The following is a 17,505-nucleotide window of genomic DNA, read 5'->3' on the forward strand; positions in this document are numbered from 1 at the left end:
ATATAAATTTATTCCAATTTTTTAATTTTCTCTAACAATATAAGATATATATATCTTCACATTATTTTCACATTACAATGTTATTTTATTTTCACACTACATTGTTATTTGATATATCACGTTTAATCTAAAATTATAAAAAAATTTATAATATTATATTTCAAAAAATAAGATATTATGAGGATAAAAGATTAATGAGAATATAAATGAGTCCAAGAATTGATGTAAATCAAATCATAAGTATATCAAAATATTCATCCAAACTTTTAATTTCTTAAATTACTCGAAATTTTAAAATTTTAACTTAAATCAAAATCGAAAACCGATAATCAAATTGACTCGAATAACTCAAAATTAAAAAAAAATATATCGCTCACCATAACCCACACAATCTCAAATCTCTTAATATATAAAGGAAAACAAAATGGGATTGAATTAGAAATTTGAAAAACCAATATTTGATTTAAAGTTGAAATTTGAAATTCTCCTTGAACTAAAATTTTCCAATATTTTTTCAGTTAAATATAAAATGATATCTAACCTAAAATCATTTAACAATAAACAATCCTACTAAATACACAACACTTTAATTAAAAACTCTAAAGAATATAAAATCTCATAATCACTGTAATATAATCACTGCTATATCTGATTTGAAGTAATTGAATAAGCATTAAGGGCATCTCCAACGTTGCTGCTCTGTGATGCATATCTCCACTTTGGAGTGGTCCAGCCCATCGCAAAGCTGCAGTTCTATTGTGGCGATATGCTATAGTACACGTCAGATGTGACGTTGTACTGTAGCTACGCCACATTTAATTTTTATTTTTAGTAAATTTTTTTTGTAAATTTAAATATATTAAATTATAAGATAAATAAAAATATATTAAAATTAAATAAACAAACATATTAATTTGTAAAATAAATATTCTAATTCGAAGAATTAAACAACTTATATTTTTTCACATTACTATTATTATGAAATTTTTTTATTTATTTATATTTTCGTAATACTATTTATGAATATTTTATTTATACTTTTTATCTTGATATTTATTAAAAATATATATATATATATATATATATTATTTTATCTTTATAATAGATATAAAAATGATGTAGAATAGAGATGACTAAAAATTAAACTAAGCAAATATGTCATAAATTAGGGGTGAAAAATAGGATTAGATTTAGGTGGGTCCAAAAATACAAAACATGATGACCCACCAAAATCACAACTCTAACAAACCATATCTTTGGACCTTCTAAAGGAATCGCTAAGACTCCCTTGATACTATTCTCCGTACTCATCAATGTTACATTGACAAAATTAACCTCCTGTAACAGTTATAATTACGATCGATGATGAAGAGCATCGAACGGTCCATGGGAGATTGTGACAGCTGGGGCCCATGGGTTGATCGGGACGTTCCTATTGTGGGATCTGGGATCAACGGTGGAGGAAGCGTTGCCCACTCGCTCACATGACGGGCACATGGTTAGGGTAGTTGGTGGGGTCATGTGCATGTAGAACTGAGGGGAAAGTTTCAGTGCTCTAAGCTCCTGAACCTCCTTTTGCAACCGCCTGTTCTTCTCCGTCAGATTCTCACAGCACCGCTTCAGGAGCTCACAGTCAACCTCAGTCTGCTTCAGCTTGGTCCTTCAAAAAGGAAATAACATATTTAGTAAACATTCAAAAGGATTTTAAATAACTATTTAATATTGAAATATTAACGGTTTTAATGCTGTCTGGAACCTTATGATGGAAATAACACTCAGCAATTTAAATCCCTACAGATAACAGTAAATTCCATTTGTATTCTAAACCTCTTACCTGGCCCTTCGGTTTTGGAACCAAACTTCAACTTGTCTGGGTCGTAATCCCAGCTGCTTAGCCAACACAATCTTTTGTTTCTGAAAACACGATTTATTAGTTTCTTTACCAAATATACCCTTCAAATATTTTCTGTTTGGTTACTCAGAAAATATTTATATCATGTTTTGAAAACTAACAGGTTTATACTACTTACTGGGTTGAGAGTGTTGTGTTCCTTAAAGCTTTCTTCGAGAATAGCAGATTGATCCTTGGAAAGTCTAAGCTTTTTCCTAGCAGTATCGCCATCTTCTTCGTCACTGATGCCACGAGAACAAGCTCTTTCAATATCAATCTCATCTCCACGAGTGCCTTCCCTTTCGCTCCTTTTCCCACTCACACTCGATATCGTGCTGTTTGGAGACGAAACTCCGGCCTCCTCTTCAAAATCAACCGTCGACGGCAAACTGTTTACGTCGATTCCTCTAAGAAACGATCTCGTCTCGGCCGGTAATGATTCTGAGTTAGCATCTGCGTGCAAATAAAAACTTTCTCTGAATATCGAGAGAAAATAAGAAAGATTTTTCACGCTTAGATCTAGAGAAAAAGTAACGGATTTAAAGGGTTTTTTTTCTTTTGCATGTGAACAAAATAACAGAGTTTATGTAAACGATTGTCAAAAAAGTTAATTGAATCATGAGTAAAGCAACCAAGAAAGTAATGACATTTTTTTGGTTGGGGGATTGAAAATAAATAAAAGACGAAAAAGAAATCAATCACTTTAAGGTTCGTTTGGTTCTGGGAAAACAAACCTGTAGGAGCAGAAACATCGTTCCATGAGGAATTGTGAAGGGAAGAGCAAGAATCAGTCGAGGATGGAATCAGAGAGGGACTCAGATTTAAGTGTAAAGAGTGGTGATTCTGGGGGAAACCCAAGCTGAGACCCAAACCCAAATCTTCCTTTCCCACCATCATTTTCTCAGCCTGCCAAACAAATCTCAAGTCCTGGCTAAATTACCAAATACAGAGAAGGGTAAAAGAAAATATTCAAGCTTTAAAAAAGAAGGAAGGGTGGGGGGGGGGGAAGGGTATTATATAGAATGGAGTGCAAGTGAAAGTCCAATGATGACATAGCATTCCATTTATTGCAGTTTCATATTTATCCCATTATTATAATAATAAAAGGGTTTTAAAAAATCAAAATAATGAAAATATTTTTGGCTTTTCTTACTTCATTATTATGTAATTTTTGGCAAGTTAATTAATTATCCGTCTACCTAATTGACAACCAAGCTTATTTCCATTCCAATTCATGCAGGATTCTTAGCGGGGGATGGCATTCAACACGCTTTGGTGGCCCATTAAAATCTTTGACAAATAAATGCATTATTAATGGCATGATTCACAACTTTGACTACCATAAACATGATGGGTCTTTTAAAACATTTTTTATTTTCTTAAGTCAAATTATGAACGATTTATCATTTTCAATATGTCAAAAAAATCATTTTCAATTCAAGAACAAATGTTACACACATACTTCTCCACTTCTCCTTTATTTTTTCAATATTAATATTAGGTCTTGTGATTAAAAAATATTATTTTTTCTTGTGGTCATAGATTTGAATAACTACATCTATAAGGTGTAAATATTTTTTCAATAATTAAATGAAATTATGAATATATATTATCTTATAATCACTTTAAATTAATTAAATAATTATTTCAGATTAAATATTAGAAATTAGATATGAGTATTATTCAATATTTTCATCCTATCTAAAATATGCTCGTATTCAATTCTAAATATATTAGGTAGTTCTGCTGTACGACAGTCTAATATAAGGCTAAAGAAATACGTTACCAGAAATGTTAATATTTTTTAATATTTTCGGTAGAGCGCTACCTAAAATGTTATTTTTTTTACCGAAAATATTAATTTCGATACTTAAAATGAATATTTTTTATAATCAGACGACTATTTTATAATATTTATACTTGATTTCAATTTAAATAAAGTTATATGTAATTTTAAATAATAAGGTAAAAATATACACAAATGACTCATGACTATAGGGTATTGTTATCGAGTCATCTACTATTAAAAATTATAAAATAGTCCTCTGATTATAGGACGTTATTTTGTTGAGTCTCGTGACTATTAAAAGTTACAAAATGATCAAATGTATATTCATACCAAACTCGTCATTTTTCATTAAAAAAGTTGACGCTCGTTTGAGGTGGATATCAACTTGTTGAATGTGATATGATAAAATCCTATCCCATAATTGTTGTGTTGTATTTTGTAGATCAATTCTCTGTTCACATTATGTCGTTGAGTCAGTGCTTAGAAGCAATGGTGATATCAATAAACATCATTAAAATATGATTTTATTATGTCACAATCAACATATTAATATTTAACTCATACAACAGTTAATTTGTAACGGAAAAGAATAAGTTTGTGACTATTTTGTAACTTTTAATAGTCAATAACTCAACAAAACATCGTCATAAATGATCATTTTGTAACTTTTAATAATCAAATGATTTAATAAAATATTGTCATATAATCGAATGACCAATTTATGATTTTTTTATAATCAAGAGACTCAATAAAATAACACTATAAAATCGAAAATCATTTATATATTTTACCCTAACTAATATTAAAGGCCATTAAAATCATTGTTTGAGTTTCATTATTAAGGTAAGGGTGAATTGTGTTTGGCAGAACCAAACCAACCAACCAAGAAATTAAATGCAACCAGCATTACTCTCATTATTTGTCTTTCCGAATCCCAACGAGAAAGACCACATCAGGAAATATGTAATAATAATAATAATATGATATGGTATCACCATGATCCAGTACATGAATCTTATTCATTCAACCCCTGTGGGTCATACCCCCACCTGAACACCACACTTTCCATGCCCCTTTCAACGGCCCTGATCCCGCCTTCCCTTTCATGATACATTGTTTGGGAATCAAAGCCAGCCTCTCTGATGATGTCTTTGGACAACCATTAAATCGTGATGATTGGAACCAGACAGATCAAATCCATTCATTTATTATTTATCAGAGTGGGACCCACCCATTTATCCTTCTGGAAAAAAAATCTAACATCACTCCCATGGAATTACCACGAGGTGGGGAACGGCGTCGCTTTCTTAACCTTTTCTATTACAACAGAAATTCTAAATTCTTTTCTATTTTTTGTTGTCCCATGCGCATCATATTGCGTAAGATTCACGCTCGATGATGCCGATGGCTTGGATTGATCGTATCGCCAGACAGTGAAGTGTGGTCATAACGCGATGACAAGTGCGTCGGTATGGAGTGATGGTGTTCCTTAATAATTGTGTATGAAACTTGAGGACTCGGCTCGGTGGCTGTCAATATAAATCGGCTTCATTCAACATAACACAAATTATTGATTTTGGCATATTCTGAATTGTTTAGAGAAATAATTTCCAAATAAATGGACCAAGATTATATTTTATTGGCTAAATAGTTTAGACGGATTATTTTAGAAAAAAATACATGTGTTTAATAATTATTTTAATATCTAGATCATTTGTTGTAGTACGAATAATATTTTTTTACTAGAGGAAGATGAATTTCATAAAATATAATAAATAATTAAAATTTATTATGAGTACATAATGGATTTCATATAATTTTTTGCTACACATGACGAATTCTATTTTTTATATTTTGTGTAACTTTTCATTCTCTTATGATGAGTTTCACATGCATCGTAATAAATACCTTAGATTTCAAAAAATAATTCTCGAACATATGTATTTTTTTAATTTTTTTATCTAGACTATTTCCAAATTTTATTGCAAATAATATCATATATTAATTAATTTTATATTATGTACTTTTTATATTATTGAATTTATAATTGATTTAATTTTAATATTTAATTTTAGTTTAAATTTTAATTATAATATTAAGTCATGAATTCAAAAATAATATGATCACGTGAAAGATTAGAGCCGTTCAAAAGTTGGTTTTAACCAAAATAATTGATTGAATCAAAGTATTTTTTTGGTTAATCGTTCGATTAATTTTAGACTCAATCGATTAATAGTTAATGATTTTTTCATACTTCGATTATCGATTAATTTGCTTAATTAATTGAATTAAATTAAATTATTAAATATTTAATATACTATAAATATTATTTATATATTACTTAGCTTTAAGAGTGTTTAAATTTAGGTTTTAATCTAAATAACCGATCAAATTAATTAAAAATATTAAATATTTCATATTTAATCTATATTATTTATATATTTTGGTTAATTTAGTTAGTTGATCAAATTAATCAAACTTTATTCGACTTGATTAATATTTTTTTGAAATACTTTGATCAGATAACAGTTAAAATAAAAAAAATCAATTAATAAATTTTAGTTCATTCATTTCATTCAATTAATCAAACCGATTGATTGAATATTCCTATCAATGATAATTATATCAATATGATGATAATGTCCAAATAACAATATTATAATAAATAAATTATAGAATAAATGTCATATATTGATATGTGGTGTTTTTCCATAAAAATCATCTTTTTAATTTAATATTTTCGATCAGATACTGATCAGACTATATTTTTCGATCTAACACCCTTTGTAGTAAGGCGCGCCCCTTGCAGCGCGTTATACGCTGATTTGACACCACGTGGGGTACGGCTGGCCTTATGCTGACATGGATACACGTGTGTATGGCGCAGGGTAGGTTGGTAATTAAGGGTATAGCGCGGCAGGGGCTGCGTCTTACCTGTGATTCTGATACGCGTCAGAAAGGCGTGACCCCTGCGGCGCGCTATACTCTTAATTACCAACCTACCCCCGCCCGTTCACACTTATCCCTCCCTATAAATACCCCCATTCTCAATCACTTTCATCACACCAAATCCTCTAAACTTCTCTCAAATACTCTTATATTCTCTTATTAAGGTATATTTTATTATATTTAGCATTTTTTAGTAATTTATTTAATTATTTAATATTTAATTTAATTAATTTTTTGCAGATATAAAATGGAAGGCGATCTACTTTGGTTGGATGAAAATCATATATCTCGACACTTTGCTGATACGATAATATTTTAACGTTTTAATTAATTAATTAATTAATTTAATGCATGATTATTAGTTTAAAAATTAATTTGTGTAATTATTTATATTTTAGGAGAGATACCGTCTTTTAGATCCTTTTATTAGAAACCTTAAGTTAGTTATATCTACTCGTGTAATGTCGTATTTAATAGAGGTTGGATTCGGTCACCTAGGTAGATATCAGGGTCACTGTAAGATATAACCAGACCTTATTTCTGCCTTAGTAGAGCGGTGGAGGCCGGAGACCCACACATTCCATCTTCCGTGCTGAAAGTGCTCGATCACGCTTGAGGATGTTTCTATGCACCTGGGTCTTCCGGTAGATGGAGGTGTGATATCAGGGATAGCTTCCGGTTCTTAGACTACTTTGTGCCGGGTTAGTCTAGGAAGTGTCCTGAAAAATTTTAACGGTGGACGGATACCGTTAAATTGGTTAGATGCCAATTTTCGAGAGTTGAACGAGGACGCGTCTGACGATAAAGTTAAACAGTATGCACAGACATGCATACTGCAGTTGATAGGAGGGTTGCTGATGCAGAACAAATCACGCAACCAAGTTCACCGTATGTGGTTGCAACATCTTGGCGACTTTCATCTGGCCGGATCACTCAGTTGGGGCTCGACATTTTTGGCTTGCCTGTACAGGGAGATGTGTCGAGACATTGACTACAGGCGTAATGCTATCAGCGGATGTTTCCTGCTGCTGCAGTCTTGGGCATTGTATCGATTGCCCTTTTTATGTCCCATTGTTAAGAACTCATTCATATTTCCGCTACTCCTGAGGTAATTATAAAACTAATTTTTTATATTAATAATTTTATACAATGAATAAGAAAAAAAATTTCTTGAATAGGCGGTCTACTGATAGGAAAAATCATTAGGAGCTACCTGATGATTTAGAAAAAATTAGGGTGTTAATCGATCAGAAGGTTGGCACACAGGTATGAATTTTAATATTTAAAAATTGATTTTATATTATAGTTATATAATTTGATTATTATTTTGATAAAATTATATATATTTGTTTTAGTTTGAATGGATGACTTATTCTACTGATGATGTGAGGGCGGTGATCCCACCTAAGTTGAGGGGCCCATCAGATGTTTGGATGGCGATAGTCCCTTTGATATGTTATGCGACCGTCGAGTGACACTCTGCTGATCGCGTACTCTGACAATTTGGTTGTTTTCAACCAATTCCGGAAGCACCTCGCAATATGGACGAGTTGCATAGCACAGATAGACGCGGCAAGACAGATACAGATTGGCTGGTGAGGCATCATGCGTGGGTCGTGTTGTGGGAGGATCGACATCGGTGCCTTCCCCGTAGAGATCCTATTTTACTTGACCTCTTGATGGTTACTGATGGTTATTTCGAGTGGTTCAACAGTAGCGGAATATTGTTTCTGCTTCCCGAGGATGCACGAGGGCATACCTTTCTGTGACGTCGACAGAGACATTCACCGACACAGCACCATCGTTCCCTGACTCGTGGACGGAGATCAGGTGCTTTCGGTTCATCCTCAACTGCACCAGCAGGACCTTCACAGTAGCCATTGTATCCACCGACTTACATACCGTAGCCATATATGATGCCGCCACCTCCTTTCCATTACCAAATGTCACCACCGCCGCCTTCACATGGTTTTATGACCCCGCCGCCGCCGCCGTCATAGAGTTATATGACCCTTCCTGGAGGCTATTATGGGTCTATGTTTGCAGATCCGACTTGGGGTTCATATGCTCATATTTTGGCGGGTTCAGCCGCAGCAAAGACACCTCCTGTACAGTTTTCATACTCAGCGATGTCTTGGTTTTATGAGTTTTCTCAGTTTTCGCAGGCCGGTCGGATAGACAGTCATACACATCGAGGGTCCTTATTCTATGGAGGTGCTTCATCGTCATCAGATCCTCATCAACAAAATGTAGCTGCTCAGGACGACGACGACGACGATGATGATGGTGATGACAGCGAGGAGTCACAACCAGTGATACGAAGAAATCCTCCTCGAGACCGACAGCCACCGCCCTGCGGAACACATTTGTGTTGCATGCATCGATAGATTTTGTTTTTTTATACTTGTATTTAGTACTTTTTTTATTGTAGTTGTTTATTGGACTTTTTTACTGTAATTTTTTTTATTTATCATTTAATACTTACTTTGTTAATTTATCATTTAATATAAGTTATTGTAATTTGGTTATCATTTATCATTTAATACTTATTGTATCGTTAATATCAATTATTTGTTAATATAACGCCAACGTCTAATCTCATATAATTGTATCGGTTTTTTAATCTTCATCAGCGGTTATCGAATAACATTAACTTGAAGTAAATGCAAAGTAAAGTACAAGAAATATTATTTGATAAACAACTACATCATTTCCTCATCAATTGTTACTTGATGACAACAGAAGTGGACATGTTTTTCTAGTGTGTCATTAGTTTCTACAATGCCCACATCTTCTGTCTTGTTTAGATCATTCTCGAATATCCATATCGCAATGAATTCGATTGGATTTTGGACGACCACGCTCCCTCAATAAACTCAGATTTGGTACAATCGGAAGCTAATCTTGAACCTCATCAGAGTCTTTGTCATTACCTATGGGGGGAAACTCAAATTCGTATACCTTAAAAACTTCAGATAGTAGGTATACAGGATCCACAAAACGGTTATAGTCTTGACGTGTATACGAGCAAGCTGCTATCACATGAGAACATGGATACTTCAGTGCTTGAAAAAACCCGCAGTCGCACGTTCTGTCCCTTAGATTTACTCTTAACGACACAGCTTCAATCTCTCGAAGAGGTTGCAGCAACTCTGTGGCACGAAACATTTCATGCCTTCTAGAGAATCTTGTTACAGACATTCCATTTGATGCAACAATATTTTTCTGTATATCTGCAACTAATCTAAGGTGATAGACATGACCGCCTTGCATCCAGGTTTTAGTTTTTCCCCCGAGCTTCGCAAACAGCGCCCCAAAACAAAAATATGTAGTTTTTACCAAAGCCGCTACAGGTAAGTGACGTGCACCCTTTAAGGTTGAATTGATTACCTCAACCAAGTTGGTCGTCATGTGTCCATATCGATATCCACCATCATATGCGTTCATCCACATTTCTTTATCGATGAGGCTGATGTAATCGTATCCTTCCTCGTTCTTCGCCTACAAATCTTGAAGCATTAATTCAAATGTTCGAGAAAGTAGTTTGTAACCTGATAAAAAAATGTATAACTTAATAACTTGATTTCTTTGTAAAATTAAAATGATCAAAAAATGTATAACTTATTAACTTGCTTTCACTTACCCATTCACACAATTAATTGATGCTCATCATTCTTCTTGTACCTTTCATGATAGTTCGCAGCAATATGTCGGAGACAATACCTATGTTGAACAAAGGGTGGTTGCCACATTGGACCCAAAGACTCCATTGCTGCTTTGATCCCAGCTTCGCGATCTGAAATGACAGAGATTTTCTCCCTCGTGATAACATGTGCACGTAAGTTTCGGAGGAAAAAAGCCCAAGAATATGTATCTTCTCCTTCGACAAGAGCAAAAGCAGCTGGAAGAATGTTGTGATTGTCATCTTGGACAATTGCCAATAATAAAATTTGCTTATATTTTCCATACAATAAAGTCCCGTCGATCTGGACCACAGGCTTGCAGTATTGGACAACATTAACGCACTGTAGGTAAGTCCAAAAAACCCGGTAGAATTGGCATCGATCGCGTAGAACTCGATCATTATGGTATGCATAGGAGGTTTCGAAGTCCACAATTATCCCAGGATTGAACGTCCGCACCAGCCTAAACAAACCTGGAAGTTCGTTGTAAAATGCATCACATTCGCCATAAAGTTTGACAATGACATTTTGTTTTGCCAACCAAGCTTTTTGATATAAGACATTGTACCCATACTGCGACTGTATAGCTGAAATCAACACTGTAACAGCTATATGAGAGCTTGCTTTTATATGGGCATGATGGCTTGGCATATCACATCAGATTCCAACTTGGGATGATCTTGGTTGACCCCTCCAGAACAACATGTGTGAGGACCATTGTATACTGTTCCATAAAGTTTGACAATGACATTTTGTTTTGCCAACCAAGCTTTTTGATATAAGACATTGTACCCATACTACGATTGTATAGCTGAAATCAACACTGTAACAGCTATATGAGAGCTTGCTTTTATATGGGCATGATGGCTTGGCATATCACTTCAGATTCCAACTTGGGATGATCTTGGTTGACCCCTCCAGCACAACATGTGTGAGGACCATTGTATACTGTTAGTTCACATTTGTTGTTTTTCCTCTTCTTCTTCGATACGCGAACCATCCAATTGCATCCATTTTCGCATCGAGCACAATAGCATACATATTTTTCGGTCGTGGAGCGGTCAACTTTGGACTGAACAAAATTACGGATATTGTAAATTTTGATAGCCATCATCGCTTCTTCATTTCTTGAAAACTCCATGCCTAAAGATAACTCACCATTATTTATTGATGAGTAATATCCATAGTCACCGAGATGAGGCATATCCGTAAATTTTGGCCCGTACATTGCATCATAATCAGCTTCATACATGTGTGTTGGAGGATCAGTTTGTGCCACATTTGCTGGAACTTCAGCACCATCCGCACCAGACTCACGAAGTGGTTCTTCTGGTGGAGATGATGGTTCCTCCATGCTCTCCACATTTAAGTCGAAGAACCTACTACTGGCACGCCTTCCCCTTGAACTAGAAGGCATATCTGGATTGAGATTGAAAAAGCTCACAGTCGAATGCCTCCCCCTAGAGCTTGAAGCCATCGTGTCAAATGGAAACTGCACAGATTGTTGCGTCGATGTCATCTCAATATTAAGGTCAAAGAAATTTGCAGATGAATGCCTTCCCTCGAACTGGACGCAATATTGCCATACAGATTGTTCGTGGACCCACCTCGGTACATATCGTAAGGAGTTACAGATGAATATCTCCCCATTGAAGTTGATGTGCCGACACCATGATGTAGATTTCCCATTATGGCATTAAAAGCATTACACATTACTGTAGTCGGGCTTTCAACTTGATCAACTTGTTCAGCCAGCCCATAGTGTGAGCTTAATGGTTGACCACGAACAGAGCGCATTTGAACAAACTTTGCATATATCTAAATATCGCCGTCTGAATAATTACTTTGAGAATCAACCATCATTTCAACATCATCATTGTTCGATAGTTCAAACGCTGTATAAAGTAATGACAACAATGATGTTGGAAATCTGTACTGCAACGACGATATTTTTCTATTACTTCCAACATGAACCTTCCTCGAAATCTTCGTTATCAGCTCCTCAAGAGTTATGTTTCTCTTAAATGATATTTTAACACGCTCATTTGATACGAAAACAACGTCGGTTTCATATTCTTGGATTTTTCCATCATAATAAACAATAGCTGAAAGTCGCGTCATTCTTAGAGTTTAAAAGTACAACAATATTATATTTGTAAAAAAACAAATGAAACAAACCAGATTAAATAAATAATATATGACCAACAATATAACAGAATAAATTTTTTACACATAAGCGTAAATAATTTAAATAATATAATTTTATATTATTATTTGCACCGCAAAAATATTTCGACATATGCTCCCACTTTCTAATTCTACAAACACATAAATTAATTGAAAACAATTAGTATAATATTTTTTCAAATAATCATATATAACTATAAAATAAATATTATAACAAAATTACCTTATAACGAAAGATCGAGCAAACTTCTGAATCAAATATAAGATGATTGTCGGATGTTATTTACTGATTCAAAGGATTGTTGGTGGGAGAGTTTACGAGAGACGGCTATTTATAGCCGAAAGAGGATGCATTAAAGCCAAGAAGTTTGGAAAATAATGCAAGGCGTGGTCCTTGCACCGCGCCTTGCATTATGCATGTTTGATAATTGAATAGCGCGGCCCCTGTCCCGCGCAATACACACGTGTATCTACGACGTGCGCCTTACCCGACGTGTGGCTAAATCAGCGTATAGCGCGCTGCAAGGGGCGCGCCTTACTGCAAAGGGTGTTAGATCGAGAAATATAGTCTGACCGGTGCCTGATCGGGAATATTAAATTAAAAAGATGATTTTTCAGGAAAAACACCTTGATATGTATCACAATTTGTTTAGGTAAAATTTACATATGATCATTAAATTATGTCAAAATATATCTCTTCAGATACTAAACTTTTAAAATTTACATAATAGATATTAACTTTTAAATTCCGTTACAGAATGGGCATAATATCATTAATTTTCATTAAAGAGGCAACGTGACATACTAAATTAAATAAAAACATCTTATTTAATCTTTCAGTTGTAACTAAAATTTCATTTTTGATGTTTTCTTTCTCAATATTTCTAGACAATAATTTCATTGTTTGATATTTAATTTTTTTGGATCTCAAAATTTATAAATTATAAAATTTTAAATTTACAAATGTAATCACAATTATAAATTTTTATGCAATAATTTTTTTTTAATTATAAAAAATTAAATGTTTGAATAATATCCTTTAATAAATAAAAATTGATTATTTGATAATTGAAAATTGAAAATCTAAAAAATTGTAAATTATAAAATTTATAAGGTACAGATATAACTAGAATTTAAGAGGTAGGCTGTGTTATTAAGGACATTAATTAAAAATTGTGCAATTAACTATGTTTTGAAAATCGGACCGGACCGATCGGTTCAATCGGGAACTGTTGTTTAATCCGGTTCAATATAAACCGGTTGAACCGCTATTAGTGAACCGGTCAAAACTGCTGAATCGTTCGAACCGAACCGGCTGAAAACTGAAAAAACCCGAGAAAAACATGAATTTTTATTTTTATTTTTTAAAAAAAATTAAACCAAACAACGTCGTTTGTTAAACGAGCCAAGTCGAACTCGAGTATTGCTGAGCTCTACTCGAACTTGAAAACTTTAAAAGTAAGCTCAACTCAACTCAAACTCACAAGCTAAAAATTATTAAATTCAACTCAAACTCGAAATATAATATTGAAACTTAAACTCAAAAAGGCTTGAACTCAAAAAAAAATAGAAGCTCGATTGAAGCCTAAAATTTGAGCTTGATTGAAGTGAAAGAATAGTTTACTCAATCCTCACCAAAATGCTCCATGATTTTGAATGTCAAATTACCTCTATTATTTATAGAAGTTAGTTGTGATGCGTTTCTATGTTTCTTAGCAATGTGAGATTGTTTTGTTTTCATATTTTTACTCTTTAGACTTTTGGGATGATCTTCTATGTTTTTTAGCCATGTGAGATTGTTTTAAAAAAAAATTAAACCAAACAATATCATTTTGTTATGATTTTTTTAACTCCAAATTTATTTTTTAATTATAGTTATATAATTATATTTATTATTTAATATGTTTTACCTTAAATATTATATTGTAGTTAATTCGAATCATTTTGGTTCACTTGATTTTATGGTTTAACTTATATATGTTATGACTTGTTTTGAATATAACTTGTGATATAAAAAATTATTTTTTATTAAATATTTTTGGTATTTTTATTTAATTTTTTAAATAATTATGATATCGTCCGATTCTTCCGATCGATCGAATCGATTCCACCGGTAACATAATCAATTCACTAACCGATCCGATTCTAAAAACCATGGCAATTAATCATATTGGCTCCAGTTGTATTACCCAAGTGAAGAAGAGAGAAGGGACAAGGCAGAGTGGAGTTCACGTGGTGGGAGAAAAAGGCCTCTCATAACTCACGTGGACCAACATGACTTTGCTTGGGGACACTTGCTCACGCCTCAATCTGTCCCTTCAGCCCCTGAGACAATATTTGAATCTCCCCTCCTTTCACCATCTTCCACGCGCCCTCTTCTTCTCTGCGATCCACGCTGCATCACCATTCTCCATCTCCATGTTTTCATGCAACTTGGTCCCTACCATTGCTTTCCCCCATCACCACTTTTGAAAATTACGTGAATGCCATTTTGTTCCAAAAAGTATCTCATCTCATGTGGATGACCTAATCGTTAGGGCTTTCATTAGTCAATTACATTTTCTCTAAGAATAAAAATAATTTATTTTTTCCTAAAACAAATATATAAAATTTACAATTAACATGAATAAAATTGACACGAAAAATTAAGAAGTGGGTGTTTATTCGGTTAAATTTTTATAATAATGTAGTTGAATTTTTTATTTCGTAAAATAATATACATTTAAAATTAATTATTCAAATGGGGTGATTGCTACAATCCACTGAGGAGTCGCACGATGGTTCATGCGATTAACGGGAGACGTCATGCCTATAATTAAAGGTGTAAAAAATTGACCCAACCTGTAAAACTGACTGAAACCGACTTAAGTCAAAATTGTTTTTGACCTGTGTTGTGACAATGCGAAACCGATTCGAGTCGGAACTGGTGTTGACCTAAACTCGAATTGGACCTGAAAATTATGTATCTGAACCCGACCTGCATCCGACCTGAGAATAACCTAAATCCGAATTAAACCAAAAATATGATACCCGAATCTGAACTGCATCCGACTGATATGAACCCGAACCCGAGATTGACCTAGTAAATAACTGGTATTACCCGACCTGTTTTCAACCTGACCAGTAATTGACTAAACATGTAAATAATCCGACATGTTAAAATGATCTGATATTATCCTAACTTATACGTGAAGTTACAATTAATATAATTATGTTATTTTAAATTTATAATAAACTTATGATAATTAAATTAATATGATTACTTTTTGAAATTTAGTTTTTATATTAATTATAATTTATATATATTATAAATTTGGTTTTTATATTAATTCCAATTCTTTAAATTCCTTATATTATAAATTTTATTTACAATCACTAAATTAAATTTAAATATTGTCTTATTGAACTTGATTTTATTAAATTATATTAATTAAGTTAAAATATTCATAAATATAATTTACTTTTAATGTGAAAATTGATTAATAATTTAAGTATAACTTAACTTGAAATTTTAAAATAAAAATATATTAGTTGAAATGATGAACTTATTAAATATTTGAAACTTGAATAACATTACAAATACTAAAACAAAAAATTTATAAACGAAATTAATTTTATTATACTTGAAAACACTAAAATTACAATAAAATCAACTAAACAAAATAAATTTATGTTGAAATAAATGCTCTCAAATCTTATAGCTAAAGTTTTACAAGGCTAAAAGCCTAACTATACTACCAGAAATATAATCATCGAGCCTTTATACCAAAATGTTGCCAACATGTTTATTTATGGACAACTTTCTAGCTTTAAAATTCAAAATACCACTAACATAATTCCACATGAGTAACTATTTAGATAAGAATTTATAAGGTTCAAAAATTGATTTAAGTCACACCAACAACAATAATTTACAAGGCATCAATGAGTAATAGATAACAACAAACGACAAGCATCAATGTACCAATTCATCAAGCATCAATATACCAATTCATCAAGCATCAATGTACCAATTCATCAAGCATTATTGCATCAATTCAGCAAGCATCATGCATTAAGAAAACATACAATCAGTGGTAAAGCCAAAGGGAATTCGATGGCCAACAGTGCCAAACATTTCCAACTTTACCAAACCCTTACAAATATCAAGTAGAAGCAAACAATATCAAACAGAAGCAAACAATATAAAATAGAATAATGCAAAATCAAGCACCAAATATTGCTTCTTGTAAGGCACCCTACAAAAAAATATTAATGAACTATTTGAAACTTTTATTAAATAACATAAATATAAAATATTAAGTTACCTTTTAAGGGAATAAATAAGACATAATCTCCAATTCCAATAGTTTCAGGGACCATTAAACACCCTAAAAATTTAAAAGAAAAATTAAATATTATCTTTTCAAATAATAATGAAAAAATGATGGAAAAGGTGAGTTATCATTAAATAGTTATATGTAGGCAAAAGCACTTTTTATTTTCTTCTAATGCTTTATGCTATGAACACTACCCCACGATGCACATCACCATGGTTGCAATGACCCGAAACACCATAGCTATCAAATGTAATAATCTGAAAAATAATAGAAGCACAGATAAGAGAAATAAGAAATGAAAGATATTAACAAACAAGCAATAACAGAAAACTTTCAGCAACTATTGAGCAATAACGTGCTATATAAAGCTGACTGTGCATCATTTTGGCAGGTTAAACACTTAACTTTATTTGATTTCTAGCTAACAAAAGCTTAAGCCTTCATATTTTCTTTCACTCTTTTTGTATTTTCTAGCATACTTTAGTTCTTCACGTAATTGAAACTTACCTCATCATGTACCGTCATTTTTTAAAATTAATACAAGGCAAAAAAAAGCCATTTGAGTTAAGAGGATGTTTACTACATTCTGTTTCAGTATTTGAGCCCTAAACGTGCCTTTACAAAGTGACAATTCTTTAAGAACAAGTATAGACAATGATCTTTTCAGAGAAAAAAAAAGTATAGACA

The 17,505-nt window shown here is 32.7% G+C and overlaps 1 protein-coding gene across 1 annotated transcript; it reads right to left on the reverse strand.

Moving 5' to 3' along the window:
• Positions 1–1,140: 1,140 nt before the first annotated feature.
• Positions 1,141–2,882, reverse strand: LOC120164391 (homeobox-leucine zipper protein HAT4-like). Its single transcript, XM_039174133.1, has 4 exons — positions 2,626–2,882; positions 2,031–2,344; positions 1,835–1,914; positions 1,141–1,660 (listed from the first exon to the last, which is right to left on the reverse strand). The coding sequence occupies exons 1-4, from the start codon at positions 2,786–2,788 to the stop codon at positions 1,354–1,356; spliced, it is 864 nt and encodes a 287-aa protein (XP_039030064.1). The 5' UTR covers positions 2,789–2,882; the 3' UTR covers positions 1,141–1,353.
• Positions 2,883–17,505: the final 14,623 nt, after the last annotated feature.

The sequence above is a fragment of the Hibiscus syriacus genome, unplaced genomic scaffold (assembly GCF_006381635.1).
Source record: "Hibiscus syriacus cultivar Baekdansim isolate YM2019G1 unplaced genomic scaffold, ASM638163v2 tig00111513_pilon, whole genome shotgun sequence".
In the NCBI taxonomy this organism is placed as follows: domain Eukaryota; kingdom Viridiplantae; phylum Streptophyta; class Magnoliopsida; order Malvales; family Malvaceae; genus Hibiscus; species Hibiscus syriacus.